This window comes from Paralichthys olivaceus, chromosome 16 (assembly GCF_024713975.1).
Source record: "Paralichthys olivaceus isolate ysfri-2021 chromosome 16, ASM2471397v2, whole genome shotgun sequence".
Classification (NCBI taxonomy): domain Eukaryota; kingdom Metazoa; phylum Chordata; class Actinopteri; order Pleuronectiformes; family Paralichthyidae; genus Paralichthys; species Paralichthys olivaceus.
Genome location: NC_091108.1, coordinates 4929036 through 4943824, shown reverse-complemented (window position 1 = coordinate 4943824; position 14789 = coordinate 4929036). Strand labels below are relative to the sequence as shown.

At 41.5% G+C, this 14789-nt stretch overlaps 1 protein-coding gene across 1 annotated transcript; it reads left to right on the top strand.

The window, feature by feature from the left end:
* The first annotated feature begins 1823 nt into the window (after positions 1–1823).
* On the top strand, positions 1824–14562 carry LOC109641227 (noelin-3). Its single transcript, XM_020105612.2, has 6 exons — positions 1824–2129; positions 4977–5120; positions 6272–6427; positions 7884–8103; positions 9949–10055; positions 11640–14562. The coding sequence occupies exons 1-6, from the start codon at positions 2061–2063 to the stop codon at positions 12315–12317; spliced, it is 1374 nt and encodes a 457-aa protein (XP_019961171.1). The 5' UTR covers positions 1824–2060; the 3' UTR covers positions 12318–14562.
* The last annotated feature ends 227 nt before the right edge of the window (positions 14563–14789 follow it).

The following is a 14789-nucleotide window of genomic DNA, read 5'->3' as shown; positions in this document are numbered from 1 at the left end:
CTGACCACACCACACACCGGATCTCTGAAACCAGTCGTGCCCCGCCTTGTTAATCCTCCGGAGCTTTGCACCCTCTTTTATTGCACATATATTATATCTAAACAAACATAAAAAGAACAATCTACTGACTTTAGGGCTTCTTATATCAAAGTGGACGGCTGAAGGTGACTCCTGCTGTCGGAGAACAAACTTTGGCACACAGGGAACTGCATCTTGGGAAAAGTCTGAATGACAACGCAAGTACAAAAGCCTGTGGCTCAGGCCCCGAGTCATTGGCTGTTTCTAGGTCGTTCAGCCATATCAGCGAGGAAGACATCTCTATCCGTCCAGAGCTTTTCAAACTGTGAGGGGCGTCTGGTCAGGTGCGTGGGAGACTAATGCAGAGGTACAGAAGGAAGGCAGAGACATTGCATGAGGGGAGGATCCGTATTGTAGAGTGAGTAATTCTGGTTCTAGGTGATTTCACCTCTATGACTGATTTTAGATTCTTCTGGTCTTAGAAGTCAGTTCACTCAGAATATATAAGATAATAATAATAATAATAAATAAGATCTCTCGACTTTGTTAGTCAAGGTTTTGCCTCATCAGTCTGTTTCCAACCAAATACAATGGAGGTAAATGGGTTTTCTTTTTGTTTTGTTGTTTCTGACCTGAAGCTAATGTGTCTCGCCCTATTTCACATAGACATGAATAGAAAGAGAATTCAGCATGACTGCACATTAATATGAATGAACAACCCACACAACAGAAGCAGCAGCTCTGATTGGCCGGATCCCTGTCAACTGGCTTTAGCTTTAGCTGTTGCTCTTAGGTTTGGACTTCAACAGATATGGAAATCTAGTAAATCTAACAAGTGGTAGTAATTTGTTTTTACTTATATTTTAATGAGTATGTTTTATATCTATAACTTTTACCCTTGTTTCTTGGAACATATCAGCTTCCATACAGGGAGTGACTTCGACTTATTATCTCATAGTTTGTTATTACTGCGTTTCATAAAAAGATTTTTTTTTTTAGTACATATCATCTTAAACTTTTTCCTCCGTTTGTGTTCTTGGCACACACAGGCTTCTGTACAAATAAGTTTTACTTTATCCTCATATATTTTTTATATTTTATATCTAAAACTTTTGTTTCATATATTTGTTCTCTGTACACGTGACCTTCTAGTGCTTCGGATTTAGATTTGATATTTCATAGGTGAATTTTTTTTATCTACATAACTTTTACTGGTTTCTTTTTGGCACGTGTTGACTTCCGTACAGATCCTTTGATGTTGGCTGTTTTGTATTTTAACAATAGATATTCACAGATTGTATTAATATTTGTTTTCCACAACCCCCTCAGACGCAGCAGCTCTGATGTGATGCGGCTCCTCTACCTTCTTATCATCATCTGCTGAATTCTACCACGTGCAAATTTTGTCTGCACATCTGCCACAAACACACACACACACACACACACACACACACACACACACACACACACACACATTAGTGAAGTCAAGCGAGGCAGCTGGATGATGTCATATCCGTGAAGAAGACGTCTCCCTGTGACCTGGACGCTGCTCGGGTCTTTTTTTATTTCGCTGCACGCTCACAAACTTTCTTCCTCCCTCGCACAGTGACGATGCTTCTCCCCGCTGCCCACCTGCCATGCGTAACGGGGACGAGTGGATGGATGTGCGTCCCTTCTCCTCCTCCTCCTCCTCCTCTTCCTTCTCCTCCTCCTCCTCCTCCTCCTCAGGAAGCCTCGGCTTTCACCAGCGTGTAGTGGAGGCGGTGGTGGTGGCGGTAGTTCGAGCCCGGGGACAGAAACTTGCGTGAAAATTTATTTTGTTCCCGTCGCGGCTGAGGAGGAGGAGGACCAGGACCAGGACAAGGATCCGGAGCAGGATCAAGTTTAGGATCAGGACCAGGACAGGACCAGGACCAGGGCAGGACCAGGACCAGGACCAGGACCAGGACCAGGGCAGGACCAGGACCAGGACCAGGACCAGGGCAGGACCAGGACCAGGATTAGGTTTAGGTCCAGAATCAGCATCAGCATCAGGCTACAGAATGAGGTCGCTGTCCGTGGTGCTGAACCCGCTGCTGTTCCTGCTGCTGTTCGGTTACTGTCCTTCAGTGGTGAGTTACATGACTTTACATTCCTCCCTCAACAAACACAAACACACACTCTGTTCACACTGTCACTGTAACATGCTGCTGTAAAGTTCAGGTCAGTGGGGATGGGATTTTATTTGGGTGGAGCGCTGCACACACAGAATGAGTCATTTCAGTTTCCATGCTATTCTTGCATGTTTGGCTGATTCTTTGCTATTGTCCATGCAACCAGTGCACACTCCAGTGCAAGCGTTACCTGACACCAAATGTGCGGGGGACGAATTTATAATAAGAATATGGAATAGGAAGTATTGGTGGAGGAAGAGGCTCACTCACAGCATTCCTGTTTATTGCTTACATCAACCACATAGCATTTATATTGATCCTGGAGTGCTGCCGAGAATATAAGTCACTTTGAAGGGAGAGTTGGACATTGTTAAAAAGAGGCAGCAGCGCTGTAGTGATACTGACTGTGAAAACTGACTTGCAGTTTTCTATTTCACGCTATCAAAATGTTAAAAAGGAAATGCATGCTGCCAGTTTGAGCCTCCCCGAGATGCACATGGGAGCAGATCAGATCACCAAGCCATTTGGACAAGAACAGTGGTCGATTAGGTCCATCCCACCCATGCAGAAAATAACGCCTGTGCCAGTGTCTTGATTGCAAAGCTGAGCCCCACATAGTATCACTTCGCCATGATTGAAAGTTGTTTGCAGAATAAATGTTGTTCATTTATTCTGGGAGGGAAGGAAACAGGAGATGTTTACGGGCTAAGTGAGCACTCAAAAAAACTGAATTCGGATCCTGTCAGAAAATCTTAATGAACGGCTAAAACAAAAGAGGAGCCAGCTGTCTGGAGTATTTAATGAGAGAAAAAACTCTTTGTGCAGAGTTCCTCGCAAAAATAAAAAAGCCTCGCTGGAGAGTGCATCTGTCTTGGCCATGCAACAAATTCATTTTGATGTGGGGAGAAGTGCAAGTGAGAGGAGAGGAAAGGATGTGCGTCACTCAAGAGACAGAGGAGAAAGAGCGCTTTAGTAGATTAGAGAAACTGTCGCTTTCAAAGCAAAGTGAGGAAGCTGAGGATTTTTTTTTCTCTCCCTCTTCCTCTCTCATTCCATTCAGCCATGATGCAATGAGAGAGATCCAGGTACAGCCATGATGCATGGAGACATCTAGTCTCCCTGACAATTTACCACACGTGACCTCCATGATGTTTCAGTCAAGTGTCTCTTCTGCTGCTTTGTTGTGGTTTTGTTCTTCATGAACATCAGACTGAAGTCCACAGGTGAAACATACACGAGGTGACATTGTAAAGGTGACATTATCATAGCCCACTTTGAAGGCTTTTACCTCGGCTCCTTTTTATATTACATTACATCAGGGGCATCAGTCAATTGAGCTTTAATTCCCCGGATCACAAACGTAACCAGCAACCAATAGGAAGGTGGACAACGATCGGTCTGCTTTGATAATACCAGAAACAATTTTCTCACAATCTGATAAAGTAACATAAGAGAGATGTTCTGGGAAAAGAATGAAAGCTCAGGAGACTGATAGCATAGCATTTTCTTTATTTCTTTATTTTTCAAAATGAAAGATGAAGATGTGGCAGTGGAGTCAGGATCCGAGAGGGAAAAAAACAACATAATAAGAAGGAGTATCACATTCTGTTCTGCAAATTATTTCTTTATTTTAGCCTCAAAACACTTTTTCATTGGCTTAAAAATAGCGAATTTCCAATATAAACTCTGAAATATCTTTTACCTGCAGAGAAGCAGCTTCATAAGTGAAAATGATGAGTCGAAGCTGCTCATTCTCCTTAGCCTGACGTCTTTGTCTGCTCGGAAGGGACATGATCTTTCATTGCTGATTCCAAACGCTCTTTAAACTGCCACGGCCGACAAGCAAGGATGAATGGGAGGAGGAAATAATGCCCGCACTCTAAACAGGGTCCTTCCATTTTCGGTCTGCCAGCTTCAAAAGGCCGCTGCCGGGGTTCCGCCGTTCACATGTTCCACACGTTATTCTCCCCACAGATGGAACGGAAACAACAAATTCAAATGATATCTGGTTTTCTGCCAATGAGGAGAGTGGTGCAGACAGATTTACCATCTGCAGTCAAAGGTTGCCAGTATTTGGCTGCAGGCTTGTGTTAATTTCCCAGGCTGACAGCGAACAGAAGTATTGTTCAAGTACTTATTCTGTTTGTGTGTCCAATAGGTTCCAACTTTTCCAGCACTTCAGGGCACTTTGATCAATATTTGGAGCAAAACTAGTTTTTACTGCGCTCACTCCTGACAGTGTTTGATGTTGTTGCATTGCAATTTGCTGCATTGGCTTATGATGCATAACTTTATGTTCTTTAGACTTTATGCTCTTGAGCTGTGGAGCATATTGAATGTAATAAAGAGCAGGAAAAGCTCCCACAAATCACGTTTATCTGCGTCTCGCGGCAGGACATTCAGTTAAGCCGTCGGAAGGCCTGGCGAGGAGAAACAGAGGAATTTCAACACCCGGGCGATTCATCAAGGCCAGGAAACAGTATTTATTGTAGAGGAGGAAATTCACTGGAGACCGTCGACTGTGAGCACGTTGTTTTCTCAAAGCCTGGACGTTTTATAAGTCAGGGGAAGTGGCTGGTGTCAAAGCTTGGGGGGGCATGACGCAGAACAATGGATGACCTGTGAGATGAAAATAAGAAAACTATAGCAACCGGTTGTCGCAATTTCATGTTGGTGATATCATCAGAGTTGGATTAATTTTGTGTGTCTCTGTGTAGAAGTGTGTGTGTGTTTGTGTGTGTGTGTGTGTGTGTGTGTGTGTGTCCGTGCTGTGAATTTACGTCCCTGCCTCTGTTTGGTGTGCAGACCATCAGGCCAAAGGAGGGGTGGCAGGTCTACAGCTCAGCTCAGGATGCAGATGGCCGTTGTGTCTGCACAGTGGTGGCACCTGAACAGAATCTGTGCTCCAGAGATGCCAAAGGGAGACAGCTCCGCCAGCTCCTGGAGAAGGTGCGTGCAGGCAGCCACACGCATTTCTGTTTATGTGACAACACACACAAACACACACACACACACTCTCGCATATTTACTGCAAGCAACCAGCCCACCTGAATCCACGTAGACACACGACATCGATTTCTTTCGTCATTCAGCCTCTTTGTTGCCCAAATCCTCGCAGAGATTGGCCCCGCCAGGTCCCTAACCCTATTTTCTACTAATGCATATATTACATGAGTGACATCAGCTGAATGGCGGCTTGTGAAGGTGAAAGCGTTCTCCATCTCATCTTCACAAAACGGAGCTGCCCCTGGTTGTCCTGCAACAAGCCAGTCAAGGCTGTTGGAGTTTTATTTATTACACATTTTGGGAATGTTATTTCTGTCAGAAAGGCGACTCGGCTTTTAAAGAATTCGTGTGATTTGTTTTCTACCACAAAAGCATGAATTCTCTATTGATTTCATGAAATAAACCAAACAAAACAGCCAAGATTGTGAACTGAAGTGCAAACATCACATTTAATTCCATGTTTTTTTTTTTCCTTTATCACAATAGTGATTTAATGCATTTTCTACAAACAAACAATTAGTATGCCATGTAAGGAAGCACCACTCTAACCTACATTTTAATGTGTTACGCCAAAGGGCGTTCACTGTCATTCACTGGGGCCTTTTGACACTAATGTACTAAGCTGCTCCTGGGCTTCTGTGAGGCCATTTCAGGATCCGTCTACCAGAGCTGGAAAAGTATTCAGAGTACAGTGTGAGTGTTGAGCCACTTTTCCACTGATGGGCTCCAATAGTGTTGGCTGGTTGCATTACATTTCTAGTGAGCTTTTATAAAAGCATCAAATAAATGTGTTCTCAAGCAGCAGATTATAGTTTATTCTTAAAACCACGAGCAATTTAAAACTGATAAAGTGAATAATATGTTCAAATACTGAGAGAAAACAGAGAATACGACCACGTAAGAGTCCCAGGTCCGGGAAACATTCTGATCACAAGTAAACGCCTTCAAGACAAACACGTACGAGGTCAAAATGTTGATTTATTCCTCTGGACGCTGGAGCTCAGCGGGCCCCGAGACGGCTGAACACGGAGGACGTTTTAATCTTGTGCCAGACGGGAAAATCAATGCTGCGCTGTTTCACTCTTTTCAAAAAGGTGCAGAACATGTCACAGTCAATCGAGGTGTTGAACCTGCGGACACAGAGGGACTTTCAGTACATCATGAGGATGGAGAGCCAGATCAAGGGGCTGCGGTCAAAGTTCCGGCAGATCGAGTCGGACAGGAAGACTCTCGTCAACAAGAACTTTCAGGTACACTGTGTTGAGAAGCGAGTGAGAAATATCACAGAAGAAAATATCTGTTGCATCTGAACCTGTCAACTTTCACTCTGGATAAGATCAATTCAGGTCCAACATGGACATGATTGTCTTTAGAGCTGGACAGGCTGGGAGGACAGTATCCATCACACCTACTGAAGACTCTGCATCAGTGAGAGCGACTGTTCCATGAAGTTATTCAGTTTGTTCTTAGGAAGGAGAGGGAACTGTCTGAGTGCAGGTTTTTATTTATTCTGATTGTCTCATTAGCTCCACCAAGGAGGAGGATGTTTATATCAGTGTTTCTTTGTTTGTCCAATTGTTAGCATCATTATACAAAAACTACTCTGCGGATTCTCACGAAGCGCAGTGGAAGGATGAGAAGGGTCAGAGAAGTACCCACTGAGTTTTGGTGTGGATACAGATCCGTGGACAGATCCAGGATTTCTGTCTTTCTTTCTTTAACATTGCAAGATTTCAGATTTTAGAGAGATTACAGAGAATAATTCATACGATCTTGATTTTAAAAAATCTGGCACAATAAAGGGACTCTATGAGTTTCTTACTCTGGGATTTTGATATGTCAGCTGATGTTTTTGGGTTTTCCTTTGTATTATTCATATATTTAGTTTTAACATGTTCGAAATAAATACACAAATAAAAAAATGGAATACTTGTTACAGCAGTGACCAAGCAGCATAGTTAGAAATGACTCAGAAAGAACGTGAGTTAATGTGGTTTATTCCTCAACAAGGAAGTTTTCTGTCACAATAAATCCAAGATGTAGATTTTCTTGAAATCCAAATCTTCTGATACAAAGATAATTTCCACTGTGAACAATTCTGAAAGAACTTTCACAGAGGAGCGATGACTTCAACATGAACTGACATTATATAATTGACATTGCCTTTACATAACAATAATAAGAGTAATTACAATAATAATTATAGCTATTATCATCAGTGAAAATTGTTTGGTTCCAACAGCAGCTTCTCCCTCCGCCCTTCTCCTCCATCACAGCACAAATGATAAAGTTTCAATATAGACATTCGCTGCTGTCAATGTTATGGTGTTATTTCAATAACATGAAAGAAAATCAATATATGCCTTTCCCCCATTAAGTCTGGTGAGTTCAATAATAATCCATAAGTAAGATGTGGACAAAAAGTCGTCATTTGTGCAAAAACAATTGAAAGTGTTTATTGACTCACTGCCATAAGAACATATCTATATTTTGGTATTGATCTGAGTCTGAGGAGCTCAGTTTTCTTACACAAATGAAAGCAGCTGCCAGTCGGGAGGAGACAACACTTTCTGCCTCTGTTAAAGATGTTGGCTCTATTACAGCAAAACATCCTGCTGCATTCACAACAAACAATTCGTCTTCCAGACAGACTTTGTTCAGACAGGTATGCATTTTTTTTTCTCACTTTGCTGTTATTGTGTCTAGGAGCTGAAGGGAAAGATGGAGTCCCTGCAGCCGCTGATCCCTGTACTGGAGCAATACAAGACAGACACCAAGCTTATCTCCCAGTTCAAAGAGGAGATCAGAAACCTGTCGGGTGTGTTGATGGGAATCCAGGAGGAGATGGGAGCCTACGACTACGAGGAGCTGCAGCAGAGGGTCCTGAACCTGGAAAATAGGCTTCGTAACTGTATGAACAAACTCAGTAAGTCCAGAAAAATCCCAGCTGGGCTCGGGGACTCTAGATTTGTTAATGCCAAAGGGATCACTGACACATTTCTTACAGGGACAGACAAAGACCTGCTGCTGGAGGCAGAAAGTGTGCTGGGTCCCCTCTGCTTTCAGAACCAACTTTTCTTTTTCCCATTTTAAGATAAAAAGCGGCTGCATCATTTTAAAAAAAATAATAATTCTAGATCTGTATCATCTACAGACTAAAGAACTGGGTGAGGATATCTGGTACAACCCTACAGTGTTTTTCAACTGTCATATAAAAGGTTCTGTGTCTCTATGTTTTATCATTTTCTATTGTTAAGTCTGGTGTACCACATGGGTCTGTTCTGGGACCAATTTATTGTCTTTACACATCTTTAATCACTTTCTGGACACACATGGTGTCTCTCTCCATTGTTATGCTGATGACACGCTGATGTACCTGTCAGACCCACAGAACCTGGAATGCTGAGCTCACCTCATGTCTTTTCCCAATGATGTTAAACTCAAGCAAAATAGAGATCCCTTAACTCAAATCCTGCCACCTGCTGGTGCCCTAGTGGAACATATCAACCTGCCATAGAACCGGTTAATACCTGTCAATATTAACCATCATAGAAAACACCTTCTATTTGAAGTTTTAAAGACACAGCGACTATCCTGCACATCTTCTAAAAATCTCTTTATCGACTGCAACTGAGCAAAACTCAGCAGCCAGGAAACACGATCACCTTACTCCTGGTTTAGCTTCTTCAGACTGGCTCCCAACATCTTATTTAAATGATTATAAGATCTCAATGATCAGTTCTACGATTCTTAACGACATTGGTTTGGAGTAGATCGTACCTTTGAGTGCTCTAACCTTCACATCCTGAGGCAGAGGTCTCTTATCTGTTCCAGAAACTAAAGGGGACAGAGCTTTTGCAGTCAGGGCCCGAGGCTCTGGAACAATCTGCCCGAGGAAATCAAGTCAGCCGACTCATTAGATTCTTTTAAGGCGTTTTTTTTAAAGACATGCTTTTATCAGACACTCTCTTGATTTTACTTGATCTGGACATTTTGAACAGTTTTCTTTTAATTCTGATGATTTTATGACTCATCTGTGTTATTGTTGTCTCATGAAACCTTTTGGAAAAGCACCATATAATTTCTTTATTTTATTGTGACCGGGCACTGAGAAGCTGCTGTTTTTCTTTGCTCCGCCCATCGACAGTGAACTCAGTTAATAAGATCAATTCTGCCTCCGGAGCAGCTTTGTCTCTGATAAAGGTTTTGCATAACTGAAGCTCCAATTTGCCAACTGCCGGGTTATCAACAGGGATGGGACCTGTCAAAGTGTCAGTGTAAATACCTAACGTGAATGCTAATGGAAAGTGGCTGGAAATCTTTCGGAGCTCTAAACGATTGCTTGAGCATTCGATGTGCTTAAGCTCTGACATTTAGGTAAAATAGCTGTTTAAGTTCTTACACTTAAGCTCAAGTTCAAATCTACTGTCATTTGGAACAATTCGAGGAGTGTGGGGAGATGATATTAAACCATGTGGGATAAAATGTTAAACTGGCTTTGAGATCATGAGACGCTGTTTCACAGGTTGTGGTGTTGTGGCAGATTTTCTTCTTATCCTCCGTATTTCATTTATGCAGAGATGCTGCACACTGAGTCAAAAAACTTTGACTTTTATTTCTGGTTGGAGAAATCAGCCACTGACAGATTTAATCACTCCAGTGCTTTGATATTTATTCCAGAAGTCACATCACAACATTGGCTGCGGTTGTATCATGTGGGGAGGGAGAAGTTTGAGCTGTGTGTGACCGGAGCTGTGTGATGTGTTCGCAGCATGTGGGAAGCTAATGAAGATCACCGGGCCGCTGACAGTGAAAACATCAGGGACGAGATTCGGAGCCTGGATGACCGACCCGCAGGCGTCTCCCAAAAACAACCGGGTGAGGCCTTAATGTGCTTTTCTTTATCTTCCAGTCAGGTTTAATAATGCACTGACTTACTGCTTCCCTGTTGTTTAGAGGGAAGACATGTTGTTTATTGCTTTTATCTCAATGTGAAATAACTAATCAATAACACTAATAATGTGTGTGCACTTTTTACTGCTTGGCACAGTCTTCACCATAGCTAATATATATACTCCACCAGCTAGACACATTAATGCTGAGCCTTTTAAGGGGGAAGCATCTTTAGAAATGTTTACGCATTTAAAACCAGTTGACAGTTAAAACTGCTTTTGAAAAACTTTACATGCAAATAGTCAAAGGGTAGAGGCACAGAAACGAGGAGGGTGTTACCCTGTGGAAAACTTCTTGTGATTTTAATTACAGTGCATCAAGATAATCTGCATTTCTTTCTTGTATAAACTAAAGCTGCAGAGGTCTGGTGCCGTTTTCACAAGGACTGAGTTCTTAAGGTCGAAAAATCTTGGGAAAAAAGCCTTTTATTTGTCAGATGTCACATCTCAGTCATTACATCCAACAAGTAGAAGCTTTTCACACATCTATTCTAAATTTGCTCTGAACTTTCTCTGTTTTTTTGATGCAGTGTTTTTAAAATACATGTGTTTGGATCCATCCGAGCTTTAACTAAACGAAACCAGCAGCGATCTTCTTCTGTTACATCTGCTGTAGAATTTGGTCATAGCAACATCGGAACATGAAATTAATTGATTTTTCGAAATATGGATCTATGGTTTGTGCTGTAATAACTGAACTGAATACATCTTTGAGTCTAGTGACGAATAAAATATTTAAAAAACGTACAGATAACGTTCCTGCTGCCGAAGCAGAGAGAATGAGAGAAGAATAAGTAGTTCATGTTTAATAAGCTCTGCGTGACTGAAGTGTTGCATTTATATTCATAGGGAACTATTTAACACAGTGTGAATTATTTGTGTATTAAAAAAACAACAGAGAGAATATTTTTAAGTCCAATTATCACCACTCGTGTCTCCTCTGATAGTCTGAGCTGTAATAATGGAACACGAACGTAAAAACACAGACACCGTGGGGAGTCATGAGGGGAACAGAAGAATCTTTCTTTCTGTAATTAAAGTGCAACTATAATCGTCATTTTGAATTCTGTGCTAAATGAAGATTCCTTTTTGTTTCTTAGACGGAAACATATATCAGAATATCTATTATTTAGTCTTCTTAATGATTTTTTAACATCTGGGAATTGTGTTCTGGGAAATTGGTGAAAATGTTGAAAGATGTTAAAGAAAGTTAAAAAAAAAAAAAAGCCCATGTCCTCCCAACAAGTTTCATGGAAATCTGTAAACTTGCAGACAAACAAACTCCCTCGAATACTTCATCGACAAAAAAGAATCCTCTTATTTCTACGGGTAGCTGAAACAGCCTGTCCTTAGTTGCAGTGTTCTTTACTAAAAGTTAAACGTTAACTAGTTGGCTCTTTTTTACAGAATGCATCGTTTCATATTTGTTTTTCAGTAAAGATAGAGTTTCTTGCAAACTGACCTTGGACCAAAAATCACTGGATTATTCTCTGTGTTCACTCGTCTGCAGGTCTGGTACATGGACAGCTACACCAACAACAAGATCGTTAAAGAGTTTAAATCCGTTGATGATTTCGTGGCGGGAGTCGAGTCGAGAACATACAACCTTCCTTTCAAATGGGCCGGGACCAACCACGTGGTGTACAACGGCTCGCTGTACTACAACAAGATGCAGAGCAACATCGTGGTGAGGTACAGCTTCGAGACGGGCCGCGTGGTCACGCAGAGGGCCCTGGAGTCGGCGGGCTTCCACAACGTGTACCCCTACACGTGGGGAGGCTTCTCAGACATCGACCTGATGGCGGACGAGCTGGGCCTGTGGGCCGTGTACGCGACCAACCAGAACGCCGGGAACATCGTCATCAGCCAGCTGAACCCCGACACGCTCCAAATCCTCAACACGTGGAACACGGAGTACTCGAAGAGGAACGCCGGCGAGTCTTTTATGATCTGCGGGACACTCTACATCACTAACTCCCACCTCACGGGGGCCAAGGTGTACTACGCTTACTCCACTAAGACGTCCACGTACGAGTACACAGACATCCCCTTTCATAACCAGTACTTCCACATGTCGATGCTGGACTACAACGCCAGGGATCGAACCCTGTACGGCTGGAACAACGGCCACCAGGTCCTGTTCAATGTCACACTTTTCCACATCATTAAAACTGAGGACGACTCTTAAGCGGAGGAATGAAGGAACCACATGAAGGAAATGATTGAATTGATGGTCTCACCTGAATGTTCTGATGAATTTTATTTATTAGCTCATTTATTTTATTCCTCTGATTAGTTTGGTGCACATTTATTTAGCGTCATCGAGCTGTTTCCACACCATCCCTGAGATTGAAAATATTCTCCACTCTTCCTACAAAATAAATTACCGTACAAATTAAAACCAGTTTGTGGCACATGGTGGGACATACTGCAGGAGATATATTTTGGACTCAATACTGGCACTTTTACTTTGCTAAGTTTTAGAATGACTGAACTACTGAGGATTTCTACCGTTTCCCTTTTCTCTACGAATTGAAAGCTTTTCCACGAAGTGAACTCGTTGTATTTAAAATGGTTCTCTCATCCTCAATTGCATTTTTATTCACCTCCCCCCCCTTAATTTATTCATATTTTTCGACCGTGTTCACTAATTGTTCATTTTGTTTCCATTCTTCCCTTCGCCATTTGTTCGTCATCATCTGCTAATTTATTCCAGCCTTTCACCACCACCACTTAGCTTTCAATGCCTCTTTCTACTTTTCCTTTCAGAGGTTATTTTGCACTTGACCTTGTACAAGACAATGAGGAATACGCCGAACCCTAATGAACCTGTGTAGTTATTGTACTTTGCTTATTTTTTTTTGTGTGTCGACAAAGATTTCTCAGTCGTGCAGGTCACAGGATATCTGCAAGTACTAAGTCAAAGTACAAACGGAGAATCTGGCTGCCTTTAACTTAATACTTTGAGATGTAGTTTTTGTATTTCCAGCGACAGTTTGTATGCCTTATTCAGTGAAGTACCTTCTTTAAGCCCAAGGATAACAGCTCTTGTGCATGAATGTTGGCTATCCCAATAGCATTTTTACTGTAACTGTATTTCTGTGTATTTTGTATTTGCACAACATCCCACTCTCCTCCCCTCCAGCTACGATGAAGATCCATTTATAAAGCCAGCAGTAGATACAGTTAACGGACATTTGTTGGTGTAAATAAGAAGTTATACATCACTTAAAAAAAATAAAAGCATTGTTTTCATTAAAGCGGCGCTCTGTGTATTTGTGTTCTCAGGATGTCACGTGAACTCGTTAACTCGTTCCAGACGCTTTTCTGCAACAGGAGGGAAAAAGAAAAATGTTGTATTTCATTTGACGTCACTTTCAAGCCACCGACGTGAGCGCATTAGAGCTTCTCAGCCAAAATAGAGTCACCCCTCTGTCCTCTAAAACTTCAACCTGTTACGTGACTTAAATTTATTTATTTTATTCATTGGGTTTTTGTGAAGCACTTTGTAACCTTGTTTAGATAAGTTCTACACGAATAAATGTATTGTTATTATAAAGATATTATTCTTTTCTTATTTCTCCATTTTACATCTTTGTCTATGGACGTGTGTGTTTTTATGGACGTGTGTGTTTTTCATGTTACTCTCAGTGAGGGAGAAGCAGCTTCCACACACACTTTGTTCTGGAGGACAACAGCTCATCAAAGCTTCGAGCTCTGGTTTGTGTGCGTCGGCTTCACTGCGTTTTGATTATTGATTGTGACTTTCAGCCGTGCTGTATTGATTGGACATGTGTTGCAGTTTTGTTCTGTACAGTGAGCCGCTGGAAATACTTTGTTCTGGTGTTGACTTCATTCGCAGTTAGCGAACATTAGTGAAGAGGAAATGGGACATGAGGCGGAGAAATGTTAAAAGTCTTCATTCAGTCAGATGTATTCAGCCTCAGACGTTTTCATGTTGGTTTGAATAGAAAAAAAATATTATTGTTTTACACCTGAGACTCAATTAGGACTCCAGAAATAATAACTAGACAAGCACTTTTAAATATTTTATCATAAATACATTTAAAAGAAATTTGTGGGTTTGTGACCATGTGATCAGATGCAGTTTTTAATTCAAATATTAAAGTGAATTTTACAAACATGTTTCTCTAAATGCAAAGGTGTTTTCTTTGAGTTAAGCAGTCAAGGTCTAAAGTTTATTGTAATGTTTTACACATGTTGTCTAATTTAAAAATAATTTTATTTGAATGTAACCAGGACCATTGGTGCCAGACGTCTCACATGTCAATGACTCAGATGGACGAGGACTGAATGTTTGTGGATGAAACAGGACAAGAAGACTTTAGTTTTTCAGTTCAAGCTTCACATTTTGTCAGAATCTGTGTCCAAGCAAATAACTTGTGAGTAAATAAACTAAGACTTTCTGTGGACGATGTTAATATTAATTTACAGATTAAAAAAGGTGTTATATATGGAGCCAACAACATTTTTGGATCGGAGTAGAGATAACCGTGTGTGTGTGTGTGTGTGTGTGTGTGTGTGTGTGTGTGTGTGTGTGTGTGTGTGTGTGTGTGTCCACTGCCCAATGCCCAGAGGTAACTAACAGTGTTGGAACAATATTTTCTGTACTACACACAAGTATGCATACACACCCACC